The following is a 23,439-nucleotide window of genomic DNA, read 5'->3' as shown; positions in this document are numbered from 1 at the left end:
CAATGCCTGTGAAGTTCTGAAAGCTGCACACAACTGGATTGCAACCTATATATTAACCCAATTCATTCCTTTCCTGGGTATCTAAAGCATGCTCTCAAAAATGTTCCTTCTGTACAGTAATCTGTACCATTTTAGCGTTACCCCCAAACCAATCATCACTGCACCTGCAGCCCTGCTGCTGCTGCTAAGTCGCTTCAGTCGTGTCTGACTCTGTGCGACCTCATAGAGGGCAGCCCACCAAGCTCCCCCGTCCCTGGGATTCTCCAGGCAAGAACACTGGAGCGGGTTGCCATTTCCTGTAAACGTTTAGGGGCTGGCAGAGCTGTGGGATTTCCACATTCTGAGCAGTAAGTGGCACCGTCACAACAACGCTAATTTTCGCGAAAAGGACCGGGGTTGCCGTAGCCAAAAGCTGAATTATTCCGTCAGAGGCAACCCAAACATTACTTGGGTTCACCCAGAAAGCAGGTAGAACATAGAAGTAGAGAAAGGTATTGTGACTTTACCCCATCTCATTTGGATCGAGCAGAGGTAAGAGGGAACCCCTGGGGTGTCTGTATGGGGTTCAACATTCTCCAGTCGGCTTCCTTCTCAAATTCCAGGGCAAGGCCACCTGCGTGGGCGCCCACGGGGCCCAGAGTCCCCGGCCCTGCAGCCAAAGGAGCTGCACGGGCTCAGAGGCTCGAAAACTAGAAACACTAGCAGCACAGCTCGGAGGAGGAGAGCTCTCCACCCGACCGTCACTTGCCGCAGGGACGCTACATCTAACGGGCAGAGGAGCGCACTCGCAGCATCATCTCTGGACCACACCCGCGCTGGGCCAGCGAGCGCCGGGGCAGAGGGCGCATGCGCGAGACGTAGCCGCGCCCCTGCCGGCGGAGTCTCGGGGCTGGCGAGGGGGCGGGGCCTCGCGACTGCGCACGCGCAGGCGGACACATAAGCGGAAGTGGCGCGCGGACGCCGGGGATGAGAGCACCTGGAGAGGAGGCGGCGGCAGCGGCGGCGGCTGAGGCTGAGGTGGCAAGTGCCGGAGTGGGCGAGGAGGAGACGCAGGAGGTGATGGCGACGGACCTGGGGAGGGGGAGACGCTGCGTCTGGCTTGGCGGCCCCTGGGCTGGGGTCCCCCTTCCAGGTGACCCAGGGCCCCCCCCTCAACCCCCGGGCCTTTCGCCGTGTTTGGGACCCAGCCATCCCCTTCCCCGCTGAGAACCGTGACACGGCCCACCTGCGTCCTCGTGAGGGAGCGGGACGAGGTCGGGAGACAGGGCGCCGGGGCCCGGCTTAACGGAAACCTGCTGGCACGGTCTCCCCTTGTGCCCTCCGGCCGGCGAGAGCTCGCTCGGGCCGGTGTGTGGCCCCGCAGGCCCGAGACCACCTCTGGGAGGGTCTGGTCTGCTAGGCTATTCCCCCGGGCCTCTGGACCCCTGTCAGCCACTTCCTGGCCTCCTACCGCGACAGCGTATAGAGTTGACAGCTACTTCCCGGTTCTGCGTTCAACTGGGCACTGTGTGGCACTCTGCTGTCCACCTGCAGTGCGAGGTGATTGTCCTCATCGGGGTGTCAAGTTCGTGTCATGACCTTCCACTCGTGGCTCTGCACACTCCTCCAGGCTTTGCAGTTTCACTCTCTCCCACCACCTTTTTGTTTTCTGAGAAGTTGAAAGGAGGAGAAAGGGTTCGGTGTTCTTTTTTTTTTTTTTTTTCAAGTATTGAGCATATGCATTTCTTCTGCAGTAAGATATCAGACGTCTAGAACTGTTTATTGGATGGATGTTTTTCTAATTGACATAGTTTGGGATTCGGAAGAGAGATACAGCTTTTGAAAATAATTTAGATAGGTGTTATTTGTACTTAGGGCTTCCCAGGTGGGTCAGCGTTAAGAATCCGGTTGCACTGCAGGTGACAAAGGGTCGATCCCTAGGTCAGGAAAATCCCCTGGAGGAGGAAATGGCGACCCACTCCAGTATTCTTGCTTGGCGAATCCCATGGACAGAGGAACCTCTCAGGCTGCAATCCAAGAGGACTGAGCAACTAACACTTTTATTTGTACTTAATTTCTTAATATACCTGTTCAATCCTAATTTTAGTTTTCTCCTTTGGGGAAAAAAGAGTCAGTCAGTTCAGTTGCTCAGTCGTGTCTCTTTGCGACTCCATGGACTGGAGCACACGAGGCCTCCCTGTCCATCACCAACTCCTGCAGCTTGCTCAGACTCATGTCCATCAAGTTGGTGATGCCATCCAACCATCTCATTCTCTGTCACCCCCTTCTCTTCCTGCCTTTAATCTTTCCCAGCATCAGGGTCTTTTCCAATGAGTTAGTTCTTCACATCAGGTGGCCACAGTATTGGAGCTTCAGCTTCAGCATCAGTCCTTCCAGTGAATATTCAGGACTGATTTCCTTTAGGATTGACTGGCTGGATCTCCTTGCAGTCCAAGGGACTCTCCAACACCACACTTCAAAAGCATCAATTCTTTGATGCTCAGCTTTCTTTATAGTCCAACTCTCACATCCATACATGACTACTGGAAAAACCATAGCTTTGACTAGATGGACCTTTGTTGGCAAAGTAATGTCAACTTTACTTTGTAAAGTTACTTTGTTGGCAAAGTAATGTCTGCTTTTTAATATGCTGTCTAGGTTGGTCATAGCTTTCTTTCCAAGAAGCAAGCATCTTTTAATTTCATGGCTGCAGTCACCATCTACAGTGATTTTGGAGCCCAAGAAAATAAAGTTTCTCACTGTTTCCATTGTTTCCCCATCTATTTGCCATGAAGTGATGGGACCGGATGCCATGATCTTAGTTTTTTGTATGTTGAATTTTAAGCCAACTTTTTCACTCTCCTCTCTCACTTTCATCAAGAGGCTCTTCAGTTCCTCTTCACCTTCTGCAATAAGGATGGTGTCATCTGCGTATCTGAGGTTATTGATATTTCTCCCAGCAATCTGAAAAACAGTAACCTTTAAAAATGAGCACACGGTTTCTTGAACTTTGTGCAGTGAAGTGTGTTCTAAGAAATAGCACAGAATCTTGTTTTTCTCTGTTTTATAATTATACCCGACAGGTCATGATTAATATCCAGAGTCCAGTTAATCTAGCTGTAAATGGCAAGATTCTTTTAATTGTAAAGCATAGTGTGGCAAAATACAAAATCGGGGTTTTCTTTTTTAGGTTATTCACATCATAGTAGCATATTTTCCTCATAGTCTACATTTTTGTAGTGGGAGACTTTTCTTCTAAAGGTTAAGAAAGAGTAGATTAAGAAATTAAATTTTATTTCAGTAGATCATTTCAAATCAATGTTTTCACCATTCATTTATTTTTAAATTTCAATATGTGCTGGAAATGCTACTTTTTTATTCCAAAGAATGATTAATATCAGTCACTAATGCCTGAAATGGAAGGAATATGACTGTCAGGATCACAGTTACTGGTGATCAGAGCTCTGTCCTCCTCCATCAGTCACATAATCTAAACCAGCGAAGTTCTGTTTAATAAAACATTGCATTCTCAATTCCAGGAAGGGAGATGAAGTTTAAAAACCTACACAAGAACAAATTATTTGAATGGTGCTCTACACCCAGGCCAAAACGTATGGAAAATAGTTGCTAACTTTTTTGTTTCTTCTACATTCAAACACAACGGTTTAGGTAAGGTCTTGTAAGGCATGCTTTGTAATGAAAGTCATATCTCAAGGGGATCCTGCAAGATGACTTTAAAAGTCTAAACAGAAATGACATTGATTAAGCGTGTGGGAAATAAGAACGTGTGTAAAAGAAGAAACACGGAAAGGAAATACAGTAAAAACTTTTTAAAATTACACATTTTTTCTTAAAATTACACATTTTTCTATCTAGAAACATGGTGGGTAGCTTGTTCAACAAACATTCTTTGATGCCTGTGTATTACTGTTAGTGACAAGTTGTATTCAGAGCCTTGACCCCAAGTTTAAATTGCAGAAAGGGGCCTACTTAATCTCTAACTCAGCAGATTAAAAGGAATCTTGAAGAAGGAATTAATTATCGCCGTTTTAAGCTTCCATATCGCGGGGGGGTGGTGTGTTTTGTTTTTTCTTTTAAGATTTTCGGATAATTCACTGTCAAAATTATTACTATCCTCTTCCTTCACGTAGAGTCTGTGTTTTAGTTCCCTCTGGGATTGTAACAGTCTCTTGTAGGAAAGTAATTTTTTCTTAATAAGTTCGTTCTGTTCTTTGTCATACTTCTACACTCTCTCGTCAACTTTTACATGAATTTATTTTCCAGTTTCTATTAATCCAAGGAGAAATTGACAGTCATCTGTGGAGCTTTCATGATTTTTTTTTTTTTTTTTCACAAACTAACAAAAAGTTACATTTTTTCACTTTTTACAAACCCAAGAACTTTTTTATTTTTTATTTCTTTTTTCTAAACAGCTTTATTAGGGTATAATTGATACATACAAGAAATACACATGTTTAATAGTTAGAATTGGATGAGTTTGGGCATATGCATACACCTGTGATCCCATCTCCATATGCAAGGTAATAGACATATCTGTCCCCACCAGAAGTGCCTTGTGTCCCCTGGGTGTGAGTGTGTGTTGCTATTAAGAATGCAAAGAACTAAATAGACATTTCTTCAAAGAAGACATACAGATGGCTAACAAACACATAAAAAGATGCTCAACATCACTCATTATCAGAGAAATGCAAATCAAAACCACTATGAGGTACCATTTCACACCAGTCAGAATGGCTGCAATCCAAAAGTCTACAAGCAATAAATGCTGGAGAGGGTGTGGAGAAAAGGGAACCCTCTTACACTGTTGGTGGGAATGCAAACTAGTACAGTCACTATGGAGAACAGTGTGGAGATTCCTTAAAAACTGGAAATAGAACTGCCTTATGATCCAGCAATCCCACTGCTGGGCATACACACTGAGGAAACCAGAAGGGAAAGAGACACGTGTACCCCAATGTTCATCACAGCACTGTTTATAATAGCCAGGACATGGAAGCAACCTAGATGTCCATCAGCAGATGAATGGATAAGAAAGCTGTGGTACATATACACAATGGAGTATTACTCAGCCATTAAAAAGAATACATTTGAATCAGTTCTAATGAGGTGGATGAAACTGGAGCCTATTATACAGAGTGAAGTAAGCCAGAAAGAAAAACACCAATACAGTATACTAACGCATATATATGGAATTTAGAAAGATGCTAACAATAACCCTGTGTACGAGACAGCAAAAGAGACACTGATGTATAGAACAGTCTTATGGACTCTGTTGCAGAGGGAGAGGGTGGGAAGATTTGGGAGAATGGCATTGAAACATGTATAATATCATGTATGAAATGAGTTGCCAGTCCAGGTTCGATGCACGATACTGGATACTTGGGGCTAGTGCACTGGGACGACCCAGAGGGATGGTATGGGGAGGGAGGAGGGTGGAGGGTTCAGGATGGGGAACACAGGTATACCTGTGGCAGATTCATTTTGATATTTGGCAAAACTAATACAATTTGTAAAGTTTAAAAATAAAATATAAAATAAATAAAAAAATTAAAAAAAAAAAGAATGCTTTACATAAGATCTACCCACTTAACAAATGATTGAGTGCACAGCTCCACATAGTTAACCATAGGCACTGTGTTATAGGGTCTCTGCAACAGGTGATGTCTAGGACCAGAGTTATCTGGTGTAATTCAAGCTTTATACCCACTGAACAACTATACCAAAGACTTTTTAAATTACAGTAATGTTCTCCAACGGAAGAAAACATTTCCTTTTAACTCAAGAGATGCTGTTGCTAAAGCGTAGTATCTTTTCTATAATCTCAGATAAATCTGGATTTTTACATAACTTACATAAGTTTGACTTTATTTTACAGTGTCATTAGCAGATAAATTTTACAGTTGGCTTAGCAGCTGTAGGAGTTTGGGCTGTTCTTTACTCTTTTCTACAATTAGAGATTGACTTTAATGTTGAAGACGTTCTGCATATACTGTTGTGGGCTTTAAAAATTATATCCTCACTACAAATAGAAGCATAATAAAGGCACCCTTACTTCTTTGAAATAAATACAAGGTTAGCTTTTGATGTGTTGCTGTGGAGATAAGAATGGTGTATATTTAGTGATGTATTGGTCTTTATCAGGTGAAGGTACATTGTTTGGAGAGTAAACCTATTTTGGTCGATTGGAAGCTTGAAGAAGAGAATTAATGTATTAAAATCCAGAGAGAATGACTCTTACCTATATAAATTTCAAAATGTGATCTGAGATAGTATTTGGAGCATAGCACTTTACTTGATGGTCTAAATGTTTTGCTTGAATTGTTTGTTTCCTTCTTTAGGACTTGGCTCAGCAGGCAGAAGGAGGCCTGAACAAAGGAGAGGAAACCAACAAAGATAACTTTGGTAGCACTGAATGCGGCAAAACAAGAACAATGGATCTCAAGTTCAACACCTCCAGGAAATACATTTCTATCACTGTCCCATCCAAAACCCAAGCAATGTCACCACACATCAAGTCTATAGATGACATTGTCGTGCTTGGCATAAATCTCAGCAGATTCAACAAACTGACTCAGTTTTTTATATGTGTTGCTGGAGTTTTTGTATTTTACCTAATTTATGGATATTTACAGGTAAAAAATTATTTGTTATAATATGTTAATTATTTGTAATAGTTGAGCTCATTATGGGCACTACCAACAGTTTTGTTCAAGAGACTTCCCCTCATAGGATAGCAAGTTGATTCACAAATTTGAGTTTCTTAATATACTAGTAGAAAAGGGCTACTTAAGATAAAATTGGCTGGAAACAGGGATCCAAATTTTACAGTGAAGAGTTTTACATGGGGGAAGGGAAGCCGGAGACAATTTTTAAAAACTAAAATTATGAAAAAATATGAAGTGTTTTGGAAGATGTGTAATAAGTAATTATAACCATGTGTTTTTTTAAAGAAAATGACTCAAGTATTGATTAGTATTTTGGAACACAGTTTTTACATAAAATTGAACAACAGCACAAAACCCATATTCCCATTCATTTTTAAATTCCTAGAGGTCAGTAAGAGGTCATTTTGCAAGAGTATATCTGGATGTTTAATATTTTTCCAAGGGTGTCTTTAATCCTATACTGTTTGAATCATTCTTTAAGCATCTGTTGTGTTCTCATCCTTGTTGGTTTCCTCTTGTAAACTAACTTTGTGCTTACTGCTCAGTCGTGTCCAACTCTTGCGGTCCCATAGACTATAGCCCGCCAGGCTCCTCTGTCCATGGGATTCTCCAGGCAAGAATACTGGAGTGGGTTGCCAGTGGCTTCTCCAGGGCATCTTCCCTACCCAGGAATCGCACCCAGTCTCCTACATTGCAGGCAGACTCTTTACTGGCTGAGCTACAAGGGAAGCCAACTTTGCCAGAATCTTATTTTTCTGTGATTTTTGCCTCAGCAAAAAATGTCTAGCATTGCCACAATTTGTCTTATATTTGTGTTGTTTTATGGGATAGTGTATACATCTGACCAGCAAAGTCCCGACCTTCAAAGACATGAGTTGGATGGGTGACAGTCCAGACTAGTGTAAACAGCAGACATATTCTCAATTATCAGTTCAGTAGTGGGTATTTTCAGCCTTTGTCAACTTACTTTTTCTTTGCAATTCCCTAACATGAGAAATCTTTATAATTCAAGAAAAGAAAAGTGATGCGTTTTCTTAAATGTAGATAATATTTCTGATATTCTTTATAATCAGTGATCTTAAAATTATTCTTTGCTTTTCCTTTATCTTATATAAATAAAATATAAAAAGTAAGTTTAAAAATAGAAAATAGAATTGTGACTATTCCTTTGCTTCTAAAAGTGCTCTATAGGATGTCTTAGTGTAAAACAACATGAATTTTAAAATCTTAATGTTTATATTGGTAACTGATTTTTCTCCTAGAAGATGATATAAAAATTCAGGTATAACAATGAAGAACAACACAAAATAGTAACTTTTATCAGATGTTGGAATTTTTTGTTGAGAAGCATTTTTTTCTCCTTTGAAATACCATTGTTACCAAATAGCTTGGGAGCAGTTAGCCATTGTAATGGAAAATGAATTAGAAATTTACAAATTTCGTTAAATTTTTTTCTATTTGATAAATGATCAGGGATTTTAACTAAAAACTAATATGTTCGAAGTTTCTTTTAAAATTAGATAAACTGATTAAATTGTAACATTACTTTTGTGAGAACTGACATTGCTACTAACTCTTACATAAAACTCCGTATTAAAATAGTTTAAAGAAAATGGGGTTTTGTATTAATTTAGCAATATAGAAAATGAAATATTTACCTAGTGTCAGGATATTAATAAAGATATTTTTTGTGTTTTTATAAACCAGATAACTCCTACTAAATAACTCACAGACTTATTTAAACATGAAATCTAAATTTGGCAAATTGCACAGAATCCTAAATGGACAAAATCAGTTTAGGATCTTTTTAGAGCATATGTTTAGTTTTTCTTTGAACATGAATTTATCCATCAATTTCATGTTTTTAAATTTTATTTTAAGTATAGCTGAAATATATATTATTTATACTATATATTATGCAATTTATATAATATTTATATATGTGGTAGATGATTTATTCAGTTAAGCCAGATAACTTTATTAGACTACTTCTTAATGAGATTAAGAATGGCTTATTAACAATTAACAAATTTTTTTCATGATAATAACATTATGTTTAGGAAGAGTAACCATTCTTCTATAAGGGAAAGTTTTTTATGTAATCCATGGCGCAGGATTTCTTAAAAAAACCATTAATCAGTGAGTTGAATGACTATGTTAATACAGGAAAACAGGCTTGAGGTAGTAGACTTCTAACGAGACTTGCTTTTTTAAAAGTACATGAGTTCTTCAGTCAGCTGCCTCCCTCATTGTTTTGGGCAACTCTCTTAATTTTGATCTTTTAAAAAAAAGAGAAAAGCAGGTGATGGGGTTACTTCCTAGTTCTTCCTCCCCCTCTCCTGTTGTGCTGGATGTCTGCCATCACGTCTTTTTAAAGTCTTCTGAGCTTGGAGAAGGAAATGGCAACCCACTCCGGTGTTCTTGCCTGGGGAATCTCAGGGACAGGGAAGCCTGGTGGGCTGCCGTCTCTGGGGTTGCACAGACTCGGACACGACTGAAGTGACTTCGCAGAGCTTCTCCAATTTTACCTCTCAGAAGCCTTACATTTGGATGTTTTTTGGTTCAGTTTGCTGTTTTGAGGGGTGAAGCTTGGTTTCTATTAAAATGCTGTGCTTACATGAATTCATTGTGAGGAGATTGGTCCGCCGCTGAACTTAACAGTGTTCATGTATCTCTTGACAGGAATTAATATTTTCAGTGGAGGGTTTTAAGCCCTATGGCTGGTATCTTACTTTAGTACAGTTTGCATTTTACTCCATATTTGGCCTCATAGAACTTCAGCTAATTCAGGACAAAAGGAGGAGGTATGTGGATTGCTTGTTTTTTTTTGGCAGTTAAGTACATGACTAGTAGTTAATTTTTTTGTTTTATTATTTTGAGCTCATGAAGTATGTTATATGTGAAATATGTTTTACGTTAATAAAACATTTAATACCCAAGAATTTTCATCAGTGTTGTTAACATATTAAAAATAATAAATTTGATATTTCCATTATATGTTGAAAAAAGTAATATCCCCTGAAGTGTAACGTTACCAAAAAATTGTTGAAGAAATTTCCTGATGGTCCGGTGGTCAGGACTCTGCACTTAACTGCAGGGGCCCTGGTGCAATCCCTGGTCAGGGAACTGAAATCCCACAAGCCACACAGTGCAGCCAAAAACAAAATGTTGTTTAGACTCAATAATAAAATAGATTTTCTTAAAACAGAATGTATTCAGATGTACATATATGTTCTTAAAATGGAAATAGGTGTGATTATGTGAAGTGTCAGTACCTATTTTTATACTGGTTTTTTGAAATGGATAGTTAATGCTTTGTTTTGTAGGATATGTTCCACTTATCACATTTGTAATGACCAGCAGTAGGGATTATATTCATGGACATTAGAGAAATTTCATAATATTCCTTCCCATCAAAACTTAAGAGTTTATATGATAGTATCTTTTAAATTAATGACCAGTTAGGTTTGAGTAATATCTTGAAATACTTTTCCTGGCATATTGAACAATATGCAGTGAAAACCTTGTCTCTTACATCAGAAGGGGGTGGGGAATTTGAATATAACATTTTCTGGGTAAGTTTAGGTGTGGTTATCCTGTCATGTCAGACCCTAAAATGTGATTATTTCATGCATATATTGGATAGTTTAAGTGTACCAAGGAGATAGCAGTGTTGACATTGTTTTCATTGATATACATGTTTAATCTTTAAGTAAAAATAAAAAATCCTCATAGCTACTTTTTTTTCTTAAATAAGTGTTTTTGATGTTTGTATGAAGATAACTATAGGATTTTAAATATTTAAATGAGCAACATCAGTATCATTGGTCTAATTTTACTTCTCAACCTCTATATTGCCAATAAATTATTATGGCAGCAATTTTTAAAATGTTTGATTCCAAGATCATCTTTATTATTTTCGTGCTCTGAAACTCCACAAGACTTAGCTCAGCCATAGGAGATAGAAAAGAAAGTAAGTAAATGCATCTGTCAAGACTAATATACGTGGAAGCTTGATGAGTTGTTATGTATTGCAAACTGCTGGACCACTGATTGCTTTAAAGTAAAAAATCACAATGCTGTATTTATTAGATGAAAAAACACGAGATGACGCATCCTCTTAAGTGGTAAATTTTAAAAAGATACAGCTCCTTCTCAGCTACCAAAAGATGGAGAGTGAGCCATCAGTCATGTTTTCCCCAGCCTTCAAATCACATGCCCATAACATATTTAAAGATAAAGTCGTTTGTGTTTGATGTAAACACAGCTGAAGAAATTAGGTAGAAGAATTTATAGGCCTATAATAAAATGTAATTATGAATTGAAAACTTTTCATTCCAAGGCACCTCAAAACCCTTTTTAGAAAAAAAAAAAGATCTTTAAAGATGTATTACAGTGAAAACATGCCCAATCACATATTTTTGAATGTATTTGCAAGTATATGTATCTATCTATGAATTTATTTAAGTGGCACTGCTCTTTAGACCTCTGATTAGTTGAATTCTTGGCTTAGTTTTTCTCCCTTGCTGTATTCATATGAATACCCATGAGCTTATACAACCACAGAGTCTGGAGTTAGAAAATGTGGGTCTGAGCCCCCCTTAGTTCTGTCGGTTCCTCGGGGAGCTTCTTACATCGCTTCATGTTGAGGATGAACCACCTCGATGTGCGGTGTCGCGCGTCACAGTCTAGCATACCCTAAGTATGCGCCTTGTTATTTCATCGAAGATGACCTTGTAGCTTTAGTGCTAGTTACTCTGTGAGAGTTTTCAGTAAAGGAGATCTGTCAAATTGCTTTTCAAAGGACTTTTCAAAGTTACAGCTTTCCCATCATATCTAAAGTAGTAAGTAGTTGGGGTATTCAAGTAGAAACAGCTTAGAGTCCTAGAGGCAAGATGGTGAAATCTAGCCTCATTTCACCAGTGAGAAAGCAGACCTGGAGGAGAGCTGGGATTTCCATGAGCTCATGCCCCACGCTGGAACCTTTTGAATTTAGGTTTCCTAAGTGGCAGGCTGGTTTTCCTTCTCCTTTACTGCACTGCTTTTCTAATCTTGTGATTCTTCTGACTTGAATTTTCTGGCCACTGTTTGCAATTTATGAGTGAGGAAATTTGCCCCTTCTGACTCCTGTCATCTCCTGGAGAAGTCATGTTGTGCCTCCTTCACTGGTAACCCCCACTGAGGGTTAAACCCCACGGACAATGTAGAAACCAGCGTCTGTGTACACTGATACATATGGGCATGCCCAGTTATTTCCTCGTGGGTTCTGAATATTGACCACTGTGTTCATAGTTAAATATAAGCAAAGGTCTCAAAATTGAATTGGAAATGATACATTTTAATTGAACTTTTCTAGTAAATTATTTTGCCTTCTGCATAGCCATGTAAAAAAAAAAAATGTGGAATTTTGTTGTCTTGATTTAAACCTGAGCCCAAATCCCAAAATGAAAACTAGATCTAAATCTGCAACATAAATCTAAAAATGCAACATAATAGAATTATGTGAATGTACAAGGTTATTATTTTAGACCATTGAGTATCTCTTCAAAGTAAGCATATGCTCCCAAGAATAGCTCAAAATTCTGAAGGTGCCATATTGAGAATCTCCTTTAGGAAGTCCAGTTAGAATCCAAAGTAGAACATCTGGGATCATGAGAGAGTCGGATTCCTCATCTGAAAGTTGGTTGTTTTAACAATTTATAGAATTAATAGCATTAGATATAAGGCATAAGACATTATGGTAATAAAAAATCATCTACGGTTTTAAACCACCGTGGACTTCCTAGAGAAATTCTGCTCTGATTATTCGAGCAGAATGGACAGATATATTTTTCCTAATGCTAGATGGAAACATCAGGAAACAGAACAGCAGTTAGGAGTTAAAAGGAGCTGAAAGTTAACTAAGGCAGCCCTGGTGGCTGAGACGGTAAAGAATCTACCTGCAGTGCAGGCGACCCAGGTGGGATCGCAGGGTCGGGAGGATCCCCTGGAGAAGGAAATGGCAATCACTCCCGTATTCTTGCCTGGAGAATCCCATGGACTGAGGATCCTGGTGGGCTACAGTCTATGGGGTCGCAAAAGACTTGGATACAACTTAGTGACTGAGCAACAGCAAGGTGCTTTTTTGTCATTTTAGAAACCAATGTTTCTTAAAAATCAATTCTTATTTTCTGCATTTAGTCAAGATGGTTTTTGTATGTAACTGTAACTACTGTTAAAAAAACCTTAAATGTAACAAACATTTATACTTTTTGTAAGAATCTAAGTAACTGTCTAATGTACTACTTTTTCACACAGTTGAGAGTCCTCACTTACAGTCCATTAAATAAGCGTAAACTGTTATTTTTACCAGCATTCTCTTATACAAGTAAGCAGTGCTATACCTTTAAGAATAGTGATATTTTACCAATATTTCTAGAAGTATTAAACAGAAATTAGAAGAGTAATTAGGAATTTACACATTGTAAGCACATTCTCTTACAGTAGTATAATTGGGTCCCAAAATGAAGATTTTGAAAATTGTCTTTTACAGAATACCAGGAAAAACCTACATGATAATAGCTTTTCTAACTGTGGGTACTATGGGGTTATCAAACACTTCCTTGGGCTACCTGAATTATCCTACCCAAGTCATCTTCAAGTGCTGCAAATTGATTCCTGTTATGCTAGGAGGAGTTTTTATTCAAGGTATAGTAATGATATGTTTTCATACTGTTTGAAGCTAACAGGATATGCTGTGACATCTAGCATTAGGAAAAACATTAAACTCCGATTCACATCTTTAATGAACATTCTAGGTATTGTAACAATTTTGAGTGATAATCTAATATAAATAAGATATTATAAAAACACTGATACTTCGCTGATATACCTCAGGATCTAAAATCTTTGGACTTGGGGAACACCAAAATAGTATTTTGTTTTATTCTTTTTGCCTGGAGTCCACTACATTGCTGAAAGGCCATACTCACATATTGAAGGCTTAGCTCACAAGTACCCAGAAAGCTCTGTTTTCAACTCTTTGATTTTCCTACTCTCCACGGCTCCACTTGTGCAAATGGATAATTCTCATGATGAAGTAAAGCTTAAGCTGAGCAAAAGTGTTCTTTAACCCACTCTGCTGAGCCCCAACTAAGTTACAGGCCTATGAAAGCAGGAGTAAAAGAGGAAGCAGTGATAGTGACAAGCCATGGAGCAAGTTCCTATGACTGTCATGAGGAATATTCCTTTTTAGATAACACTAGATTTCTCATACAGCCCTGACTTCATTTCATGTATTATAAGCCTTCCCAAAAGAGCCTTTTAAAATGAAAATATGTATGTCAACTGTAACGTATAATTTCAGGATAATTGTTCACATAGGAAAAAATGATCTCAATTCCTATTAAAAATCACATTTAACTTTGTAAATGACTTAACCTGTGCCTGAATAACTACTCTGGTTGTTTTGTAAACTTATGAACTGTAAGAGACTTCGTAGGCTTATGTTATAAAATAAAAGAGGCACTAATTCCACAAACTTTTAAATGTTCTGATTTAATCACTATCATAGCAGATGAAAGGAGGATTTCCTGTCTAATTTAAAGGACATTTTGGTGCTCACAGGATAATTTAATTTTCAGAAACCCTTCTGTGACCATCCCATGCCTTGATTAAAATGTTCTTGATCATTTCTGACATTGTATATAAAAAGCAATCCCTGCTGAGCTTGTTAGACACACAGATCCAACACTGTGCTGAATGGATGATTGCATGACGAGGTTGACTTACCCTTTGTTATACACAGGAAAGCGTTATAATGTTGCAGACGTGTCTGCTGCCTTATGTATGAGCCTCGGCCTGATATGGTTTACCCTAGCCGACAGCACGGTTGCGCCAAATTTCAACCTGACAGGTAAGGAATTATTTGTCTTCTTGGATTTTGTCAGTGTTTCAGTTCAGAGTAAGAATTTTTACAGTTTCATTAGGGTCTTACATGATGGTGTGACATCTGTGGTTCTCATATCTAGCATAAAGTTTCTGGACTGTTATATAAGATGTAGTGAAAAGGTTACATCTCTGAAACATAACCATTGTCTTCAGTCCTCTTGTATTTGGGCATGACAGGAGGCTGTTTGCCTGGTGAGAATCTCCTGTTTTCTAGTACTTGGTAGGTCAATCTTTAAAGGACTAAGTCGGAACCATACACACAAGTTACAGAACCACAGTAGTAATGGTTATTTTCTTAAGAAAGAAAAAAGAAACGTGCACACTTACTTTTCACTGTTAGCTTCATTGTGTCCGCACCCACAAAAGGAAAATTATATTTGGAGTCTGAGGGGAAAAGTGACTTTAGAGGCGTGTGCACGCTTAGTTGCTACGTCGTGTCTGACTCTTTTGCAACCCCGTGGATTATAGCCCGCCAGGCTCCTCCATCCATGCAATATCTCGGGAAGAATACTGAAGTGGATTGCCATTTCCTCCTCCAGGAGATCTTCCCAACCCTGGGATCAAACCTGTGTCTCCTGCATTGCAGACTATACCGTCTGAGCCACCAGGGGTAGGAGTGGTTCACATAAAAAGAGATAATAGCTCGCCTCACACGAAGGTAGTGGGAGCGTAGAAGTGAGATGCTGGAGGAGTGGATGTGAAAGCACCTGCCCGTGGGGTGTGGGTGATGACGACGAGGAGAGGCGGTGTCAGGAGCTCTAACTTCTCACCATGTTCGTTTAGTACAGTGTTTCTTTGAGACTTGTAACCTAATCACTAAAGTTCTTAAACAGCCTGACTTCACTTCTATGTGTTATGAGCCTTTCCAAAAGAGCCTTTTAAAACAAAAATGTGTATGTCAACTACTTCACATATAAAATCCAGGATAACTGTTCAAAATAATGATCTCAAGTCCTATTAAAAATCAGTACTTTAAACATAAAACTATTATTTGATGTGATTATTAAACACAATAAGGTGATGGCATTAATGCAATTTATTAGTATTAGTTTTGTTTTCTTAAATAATATCTACATGCCTGTTACAACTGAATGTGGATAAAAGTATTCTACTGAGCAAGTGTAATTTAAGGTCTGCTGTTTTTTTAGCCCAATTAAATTTCTGCTAAGTCTTGATTACTGTTCATGCATTTGAATGAGGAGGTTATTTTTTCTTATGCCTTCTTGAAGGTGTGGTCCTCATTTCGCTGGCCCTGTGCGCAGATGCTGTCATTGGGAATGTCCAAGAGAAAGCTATGAAGCTGCATAATGCTTCTAATTCAGAAATGGTAAATGCTCTCGTGCTTTTTCATCACATCAGACAGACTCAAAAATGATGATGTCCTTAGTTTTATGACATAATTATAGTACTGAAGACTTGCATTTTTGCATTGCATTTTTAAACTGGTTTATCATCACTATTTTCATAAAAGTAGCACATTCAAGTGTCATACGAAGGTAAAAAGTAAAATACCATCACCACCACTAATACCGTATGATAAGCATTTGATCATTTTTTCCTCTCTGATTCAAGGAGTTTGGGGCATGTTAAAAAATTTTCTCTGTTGCATCATTTTTATTCTCTCTTTGTATCTGGTATTATCTTCCATCTAGCAGTTTGTAATTTGCATGTAGTTTAGCTTATCTTTTGCTTCATGGCTTCTGGCTGTGCATTATTATTGAAAAGGGCTTTTCCAACTCTCAAATTTTAAGAATTTTATGCCAGTTGCCTCCTAGTTTTATAATCTCCTTATTTATGAAATCTTTGATCCAGCCATAGCTTTCTAAAAATTTTCTTCCATATGACTATCCACTTGCACTAGTATCACTTATTGAATAGTTCACTTTTCCAACTTTTATTTTAAATATCTTCTTCCATCCTCTCATGTTCTGATGCAGAGTTTAGAATTTTATCCTTTCCAGTTTATTTCTGCTCCGGAACTATACGACAGAAGCTTTATCCCCAGACGTTTACCATCTGTTAGGACTAGCCACTGTCATTCCTTTTGTTTTTCAGAATTTTACTACCAGTAGTTACTCTTGGGTGTCCATATCCCCAGATAAACTAGAAATCCCGTTGGTATTGTGATTGCTATGGCATTGAATTATAAATTAATTTAGGGAGAATGGCATCTATACACTTGATTCTTTCAAGTGTATATTCTTTCAAGAATGAGGTATGACTTTCCTTTTATTCAAGTGTTTCCTTTAAATGTCCCTTAGACTTTGTACAATTTTCTTTGTGTAAATCCAGTTATTTTTTTAACTGAAGCTATTGTTAGGTGTTTCATCTTTTTGCCCTTATTACTGCAAATATTATCTTTTCTTCCCATGTGTCTTCTAACTGGTTGGTATTTGTATGCAGTAAATACGTCATGTGTGTGTTTGCATTAGTTTTACAGCCAACCACCTTGCTAGACAGACAGAGCTCACTGCATTAAGGATATGTAGGGCTGGTTACCTTGGGAGCAGGGTGGGGCATCTCTGCAGAGTCTCTGAGAACACAGGAACCTTAATCTTGGTCAGGAGTTTTCTTGATCATCACCGCTCTTCCTAGATAAGGGAAAGAGCCGAGAATTAAGGGACTGTGGGTAACTAGAAAGTTAGTGCAGTACGGTGGTTACAACGTGCACTGTGATCCGAGGTAGCCTCGGTTTATATCCTCCTGTACTAGCTCTCCTCTTTCGGGAAGATGACTTACCATCTCTTAAGTTTTAGTTTTCCCATCCACACACTGGTAGGAAATGATGGTCAAGAGTGCCTGACTCACCTACTGGACAGCGCAAAGAACTCTACTCAGTACTATGTGGCAGCCTGGATGAGGGGGGAGTGGACACCTGTGTACGTATGGCCACATCCCTTCACTGCTCACCTGAAGCTATCACAGTTTGTTAATTGGCTATACCCCAATGCAAAATTAAAAGGTTAAGAAAAAATATATATATAGCGTGAAATAAAAAACGTGCCTGTCTCTTCAGCTGGTTGTGAGAAATAAAAAGGATTAATTTATATAGAGCATCATTAGCACAGTACCTGACACATAGCAGGTTTTGAAGTTTGACAATAATGCTGATTCTGCTTATAAGGAGTATAATAAACCAGGATAGAAAGATTGGTAGGAAAGTTGAGAAATTAATAAATATGCCATATACTGCTTATTTTCATTATATTTTAATAGTCTTTGCAAGCTTAATGTTTGGATTTTTCATATCTAATATGTAGTTTTCAGAGTATCTTTGTCTTGTGTATGTTTTTAGGATCCCAACACTAAAATCTGGTTTGAATTCAGTAATTAAGCCAAACAAAAAATGAATAATTAGGTAGTCATATATGAAAGGATTAGAACTGCTGAGTTCTGTTATACAAGTTGCTGCTGCTGCTGCTAAGTCGCTTCAGTCGTGTCCAACTCTGTGGGACCCCATAGACGGCAGCCCACTAGGCTCCCCTGTCCCTGGGATTCTCCAGGCAAGAACACTGGAGTGGGTTGCCAATTCCTTCTCCAATGCATGAAAGTGAAAAGTGAAAGTGAAGTCGCTCAGTCGTGTCTGACTCTTAGTGACCCCATGGACTGCAACCTACCAGGCTCCTCCGTCCATGGGATTTTCCAGGCAAGAGTACTGGAGTGGGGTGCCATTGCCTTCTCTGTTGTACAGGTTATGTTGTACCTAAAACTTATAAACAGGATCAACCATCATTTCCAGAAAATTAGGCCATGTCCAAACAATGATGTTACTTTTAAAGTGGTTTCTTCTGCAAATTTAATTGAATAGATTAATTGAGCCACATATTGAAAACTATTCATTTCCACCTTTGGTTAAATACCACTTTTTTCCACTTTATTTTTCTCTTCTCTAGGTTTTGTATTCGTATTCAATCGGTTTTGTGTACATTTTATTGGGATTGACATGCACTAGTGGATTAGGCCCTGCAGTAACATTTTGTTCAAAGGTAAACACTAATCACATTTTTTAAAATAAACATCTTCCATTAAATAGTTTCCTCTGTATTTCTGATTCTCCTTGTTCAAAAAGACTGTATTTCATTTAACTTGATGACTCCTTTAATACAATATATATAGATCAGAAATTAGAAATGAAATGATTTATATTTAAATTTATTTTATCCTTGCTCTTTTCTATAAGTTAATTTTTAAACTATTCATAATGTATAAGTTGGGGATTTTTAATTTCATTATTATTTTTCCATTAAATCAGAACTAAATAAGAATCTTTGCTTGATTGCATTGTTGAATGGCTTATTATTGCTCAAGAAGTTGATTAAAATCTGTAATTTTATTTCATTTATAATACCTCAGAGTTTGTTTTGCATTTTTCGTTAGAAAAGGCTTTTTTATATGTTACAGGATCCAATTCGGACCTATGGTTATGCTTTCCTTTTTTCCCTCACTGGGTATTTTGGAATCTCTTTTGTTCTGGCTTTGATTAAAATTTTTGGTGCACTTCTTGCTGTAACAGGTAAGAATGACGTACTTAATTAGATTATGTAATAAGCATGTGACTCCAGACCTGTCCTTTTAACCGTATGCCCAGCACCGCCCAAGCTGGCGTGGTGGCTCCAGCTCCTTGGGAATCCAGTCCCTCTGTCTCTCTGCCCACATCCTGTCTCTTTCTGTAAACTCCCTAGTGTTTACACTAGAGACAGCACTTCTGCTGACACTTGAATTGACACTTGGTTGACTAAACCCAGTTCCATGACCACAGCAACTGTAGGAGAGGCTGGGCAGGTGTCCTGGTTAAAAAATGGGATCCTTTTACTAAGGTAGAAGGAAAAATAGATTTGGGGAGTCAGGCTCTGACATGTGTTTCCAAAATAGTTCTGGTATTCATTCATTCATGCTTTGAATGTAGAGTCTGGGAATGGAGGACCAATAAGAGAGAGAGCTGAGCAGCACACGGTCCAGGGGAGGAAGGTGTCCTGGAGCCGCATGCGGAGCTCCTGTCCCCCCCGGGTGGGACCGGGGAGGAGGGTTTCTGGCCATAACCCCTGAAGGACAGTGAACAGAGGACAGGAAAGATGTTCATGGTTTTATCCAGCTGTGCCCACCGTTAGAGTGTTAGGATGACCTATAGATTGTCGCTTTCAAAGAATATCCCCCATTCTACCTAATCCTATCTTCCTTGGAATAATGTTTCTTGCCAGACTAAGAATGTCTCTCTAAAAGATGGTGAAGCTCCATAGCAACATGGCCTCCATCAAGTACTTACTACAGTTGTACTGTAAAATTTAGCCTTATTATTTAATGTCTGTAACCCTGCTCGATTGTGAACTCCACGGTTGCAGGAGCAGTGACTTTCTGTTGTTGTTTTTTTAATTTGTTTCCTTGACACCTCATGTAGATCTTGGTGCACAGTAGGCTCTGTAAAGATTTGTCAAATATATGATTTCCAAAGTATTACCAATAGTAGGCACACTCTAAACCTACCTTTTTCTCCCTACAGTGACGACAGGGAGAAAAGCGATGACCGTTGTTCTTTCATTTATATTCTTTGCCAAACCATTCACATTCCAGTAAGTACTTGTCAGTTCAGCAAGTCTCTCTACCTTTGGGTACTTTCACATTTCTTCTTAAACAGCCTTAATTTCTTTATAAAGAAACCTTTTCATCTTGACCCACATTTATGGATGTGTCTTCTCCTGTTTCAGAAATGTATGTAATTATTTTGAAGAAATCATTTTGTACACTTAAATTGCCTAACCAGTCCCAATGCACTTGTGACCCTGTTTCTCATATAAATGAATGTGAATGATGTGGTGAGATTAAGGGATTCCCCTTGCCCTGGTACAGATATAGAAATTATAAATATCTACATAGATGGTTCTTAAGGTTATTTGCTGCCTTTTCCTACAAAGGATTTGAGGTAGAGAAATATTCTGTAAATTGTGTCCTAATGGTTTTATCAATTTCTGGCTTCTGGTAGAAACACTGACTGTTTTCTTTACTGTCTATTATGTATTTGAAATTAGCATCATTTAAACTTATACTGGTTGGTAATTGAGAAGATTCAGACTTAGACATGGTCATTGTACAGTCATCCCTCAGAATCCACAGAGTACCAGTCCAGGACACGATAGACTGAAATCCAAGGATGCTGGAGTCCCTTTCAGTCAGCCCTTTGCATCCAGATTCCACATATGCACACAGAGGACCGACTGTGTATTTATTTTTTAAAAAACCACGTATAAGTGGACCTGTGCTTTTCAAACCTCAAAGTGTCAGGTGTACAAGCGTAAAGGTAACCACACGATAAATCATCATCCCTGTACAGTCGGTCTTCTGTATCCACAGGTATCTGCATCTGCAGGCTCAACCAACGGCAGGGCAAAAATATTCAAGAAAAGAGAAAGTCCAGAACGTTGAAAAAGGTGCAGTTTGAACTTGCATGGCAGATTCATCGTGTCAGGTCTTACAATAATTTAGAGATGATTTACAGTACACACCAGGCTGTGCACATATGCAAATACTTTGCCATTTTATATAAACGACCTTAGCCTCCACAGATTTTAGTGTCCTCTGGGTGGAGGGGTGAGTCTGGAACCAGCGCCCAGCTGACGGCAGGGGCAGCTGTGAGGCTGGTTCTCTGTCAGCGCCTCTCCTTCTGCGTGGGGCAGGCGCTCACTGTGCTGCCCACGCCCATTCCGCTTTCTCAGGATGCGCCCCTGTCTGTCTGGGTATATTCTACCCGCTCTGGGGTAACTAGTTGGGCTGCTGTGTCAAATTCCCTGACAGATTTATGTATCCAGTGCTTTAAACATACTTATGAGACTTCTGGTAGATGTTGGACTTTGAATTTACTATTATCCTCAAAATTCAAGTGCACTATATTTAAAATTCTTTTTTAAAATACTTTTCTGACATACATACTAAACATTAAAAATACAGAATTCCATCTACTATGACCTAAATATTATTTGTAAAATAAAATAAATACTATTTTAGTGCTATTTTAGATTAGGTATCCAGTAGCAAAATATTGAAGAATTTTTGTGAAATCCATCAAACTCTATGGTTAATGATAAATTGTTACTCTGACATTAATCTTTTTTTTCCTTATTTTTTTCTCTTAGGTATGTGTGGTCTGGTTTCCTAGTTGTCCTTGGTATATTTCTCAATGTTTACAGCAAAAATATGGATAAAATGAGGCTGCCATCAGCATATGATCTGATAAACAGAGTGATGGACCTAAGGAAGTCAAGGACGTTGGCACAAACTGTATAGGCAGTGGCTCGTTTTGTAAAATTCTATTTGTAAAATAGAATTAATTCATCAATCACTTAACTTTCCAAAGGGACTTATAAAAACCAAAGGCTCTGAAGGCATGCTGTCCATTTGTGGATGGATCACGTGTGAAGTCGGCCTTTGTTCAGAACCCTGTTTGTCTAACCTCCAGAGCAATCGAGGGCACGCCCGGTACGTCAGCATGAAGGACCCTGAGTGCTTGCAGTCTGTTGAGAACTTCGCTGGAGATGGACCATGGGGTAGGACTGAGTGTATCGTTAAGACATATCAGAGAGATTGATATGTAAAAACAGACTGCTGTCCTCTTTCCATTCCATTGTGGTGGTCTTATTTAAACTGAATCTCTGTTGTAAGAGTGAACTGATGATTTAAAGTCCAGAGAGAATAACTTCATTATAAATAAAAATTATTCTGTGATTTTTTTTTTTAAAGAATGTGTTTGATGAAGTTTTTTTATAAAGAGGGGAAATAAAGGTTGGATTTTGTTATGAAGAGGGAAAGTAAAGTATACTTAAACTTTAAATCTTAGGCTTTTCTCTGATCATTTAAAAGTATACATAAAATGTGCTTTAATTTTTCTGTGGAATATACGGGATAGAGGAAGAAGAGTTGTCATCCTGCGTCCTATAAGTATATATATCACAAGACACATTTCCTACTACTCATCAGAGGTGCTAGGAAACGTCATGATCTGAATTTTTAAGTTGAAGGGAAAATGTTGTTTAGTCTCTTAAGTCACGTCCAACTCTTTTGCAACCCTGTGGAGTGTAGCCTCCCAGCTTCACTGTCCATGAGACTCTCCAGGCAAGGGTACTGGAGTGGGTTGCCATTTCCTGCTCCAGGGGATCTTCCTGACCCAGGGTTCAAACCTATGTCTCCTGCATTGGCAGGTTTCTTTACCACTGAGCCACCAGGGAATCCCGAAGGGAAAATAATTGTTTTTTTAAATAATAATAAAATTATCATAGTTTCTCTTAAAGTGAAATTTAATTTGGCAGCTTGAAGATGAAATGAGATAAATTTAAGAGCACAAGTAAATCTAGCAGATTTGCACAGTATGTTGCATGCACAGTTTTGAGTCTTAAGTTCAGAAAGATTTGGGCCCTGATTTTTTAGCACTTGAGTTTTGGAATTGCTTTAACTGTATTAAATCCTATTAATCTTCATTTTCACTGTAAGTAATACTGGCTAAAACAGCTTGATATCCACGCTCTTAGTAATATCATTTACATTTTGTGAGTATAGTATACTTGGAATATTTAATTTCATTTTTAAAATTACATCATATTCTGATGGTGACCTTAACCTGTTATGTGCATACATGGGTACAACAGAACCCATGATAATTAAGGATCTAGCCCAAGAAATTCTGCCTGATTTTCATGTTCAGTTGCTCAGTCGCATTTGACTCTTTGTGACCCCGTGGACTGCAACACGCCAGGCTTCCCTCAGTTCAGTTCAGTCGCTCAATCATGTTCAACTCTGCGACCCCATGGACTGGAGCATGCCAGGCTTCCCTGTCCACCACCAACTCCTGGAGCTTGCTCAA

At 38.7% G+C, this 23,439-nt stretch overlaps 1 protein-coding gene across 3 annotated transcripts; it reads left to right on the top strand.

Moving 5' to 3' along the window:
* Positions 1 to 923: 923 nt before the first annotated feature.
* SLC35B3 (solute carrier family 35 member B3) lies at positions 924 to 22,388 on the top strand. 3 transcript variants are annotated; one of them, XM_005908183.3, is made up of 10 exons: positions 924 to 1,056; positions 6,339 to 6,632; positions 9,348 to 9,469; positions 13,198 to 13,352; positions 14,452 to 14,559; positions 15,824 to 15,921; positions 18,488 to 18,580; positions 18,996 to 19,107; positions 20,092 to 20,161; positions 21,719 to 22,387. In XM_005908183.3, exons 1-10 carry the CDS (start codon positions 967 to 969, stop codon positions 21,867 to 21,869), a joined length of 1,293 nt encoding a protein of 430 aa, XP_005908245.2. In that variant the 5' UTR covers positions 924 to 966; the 3' UTR covers positions 21,870 to 22,387. The 3 variants fall into 3 exon arrangements, with proteins under 3 accessions (XP_005908245.2, XP_070216892.1, XP_070216893.1); XM_070360791.1 differs by lacking the exon at positions 21,719 to 22,387 and adding an exon at positions 20,940 to 21,682; XM_070360792.1 differs by having other exon boundaries at positions 997 to 1,132; positions 21,719 to 22,388.
* Positions 22,389 to 23,439: the final 1,051 nt, after the last annotated feature.

Source organism: Bos mutus, chromosome 23 (genome assembly GCF_027580195.1).
Source record: "Bos mutus isolate GX-2022 chromosome 23, NWIPB_WYAK_1.1, whole genome shotgun sequence".
NCBI classification, from domain to species: domain Eukaryota; kingdom Metazoa; phylum Chordata; class Mammalia; order Artiodactyla; family Bovidae; genus Bos; species Bos mutus.
Note: the sequence above shows the minus strand (reverse complement) of the source record. Positions and strands in the feature narration are given on the sequence as shown.

Bases quoted from the DNA above. Each gene is read 5' to 3' on its own strand.
- SLC35B3 (XM_005908183.3), top strand. From the start codon at position 967: ATGAGAGCACCTGGAGAGGAGGCGGCGGCAGCGGCGGCGGCTGAGGCT. The intron at 1,057-6,338 runs GTGATGGCGACG...TTCCTTCTTTAG, and splicing joins GCGAGGAGGAGACGCAGGAG to GACTTGGCTCAGCAGGCAGA. The intron at 18,581-18,995 runs GTAAACACTAAT...TATATGTTACAG, and splicing joins CAGTAACATTTTGTTCAAAG to GATCCAATTCGGACCTATGG.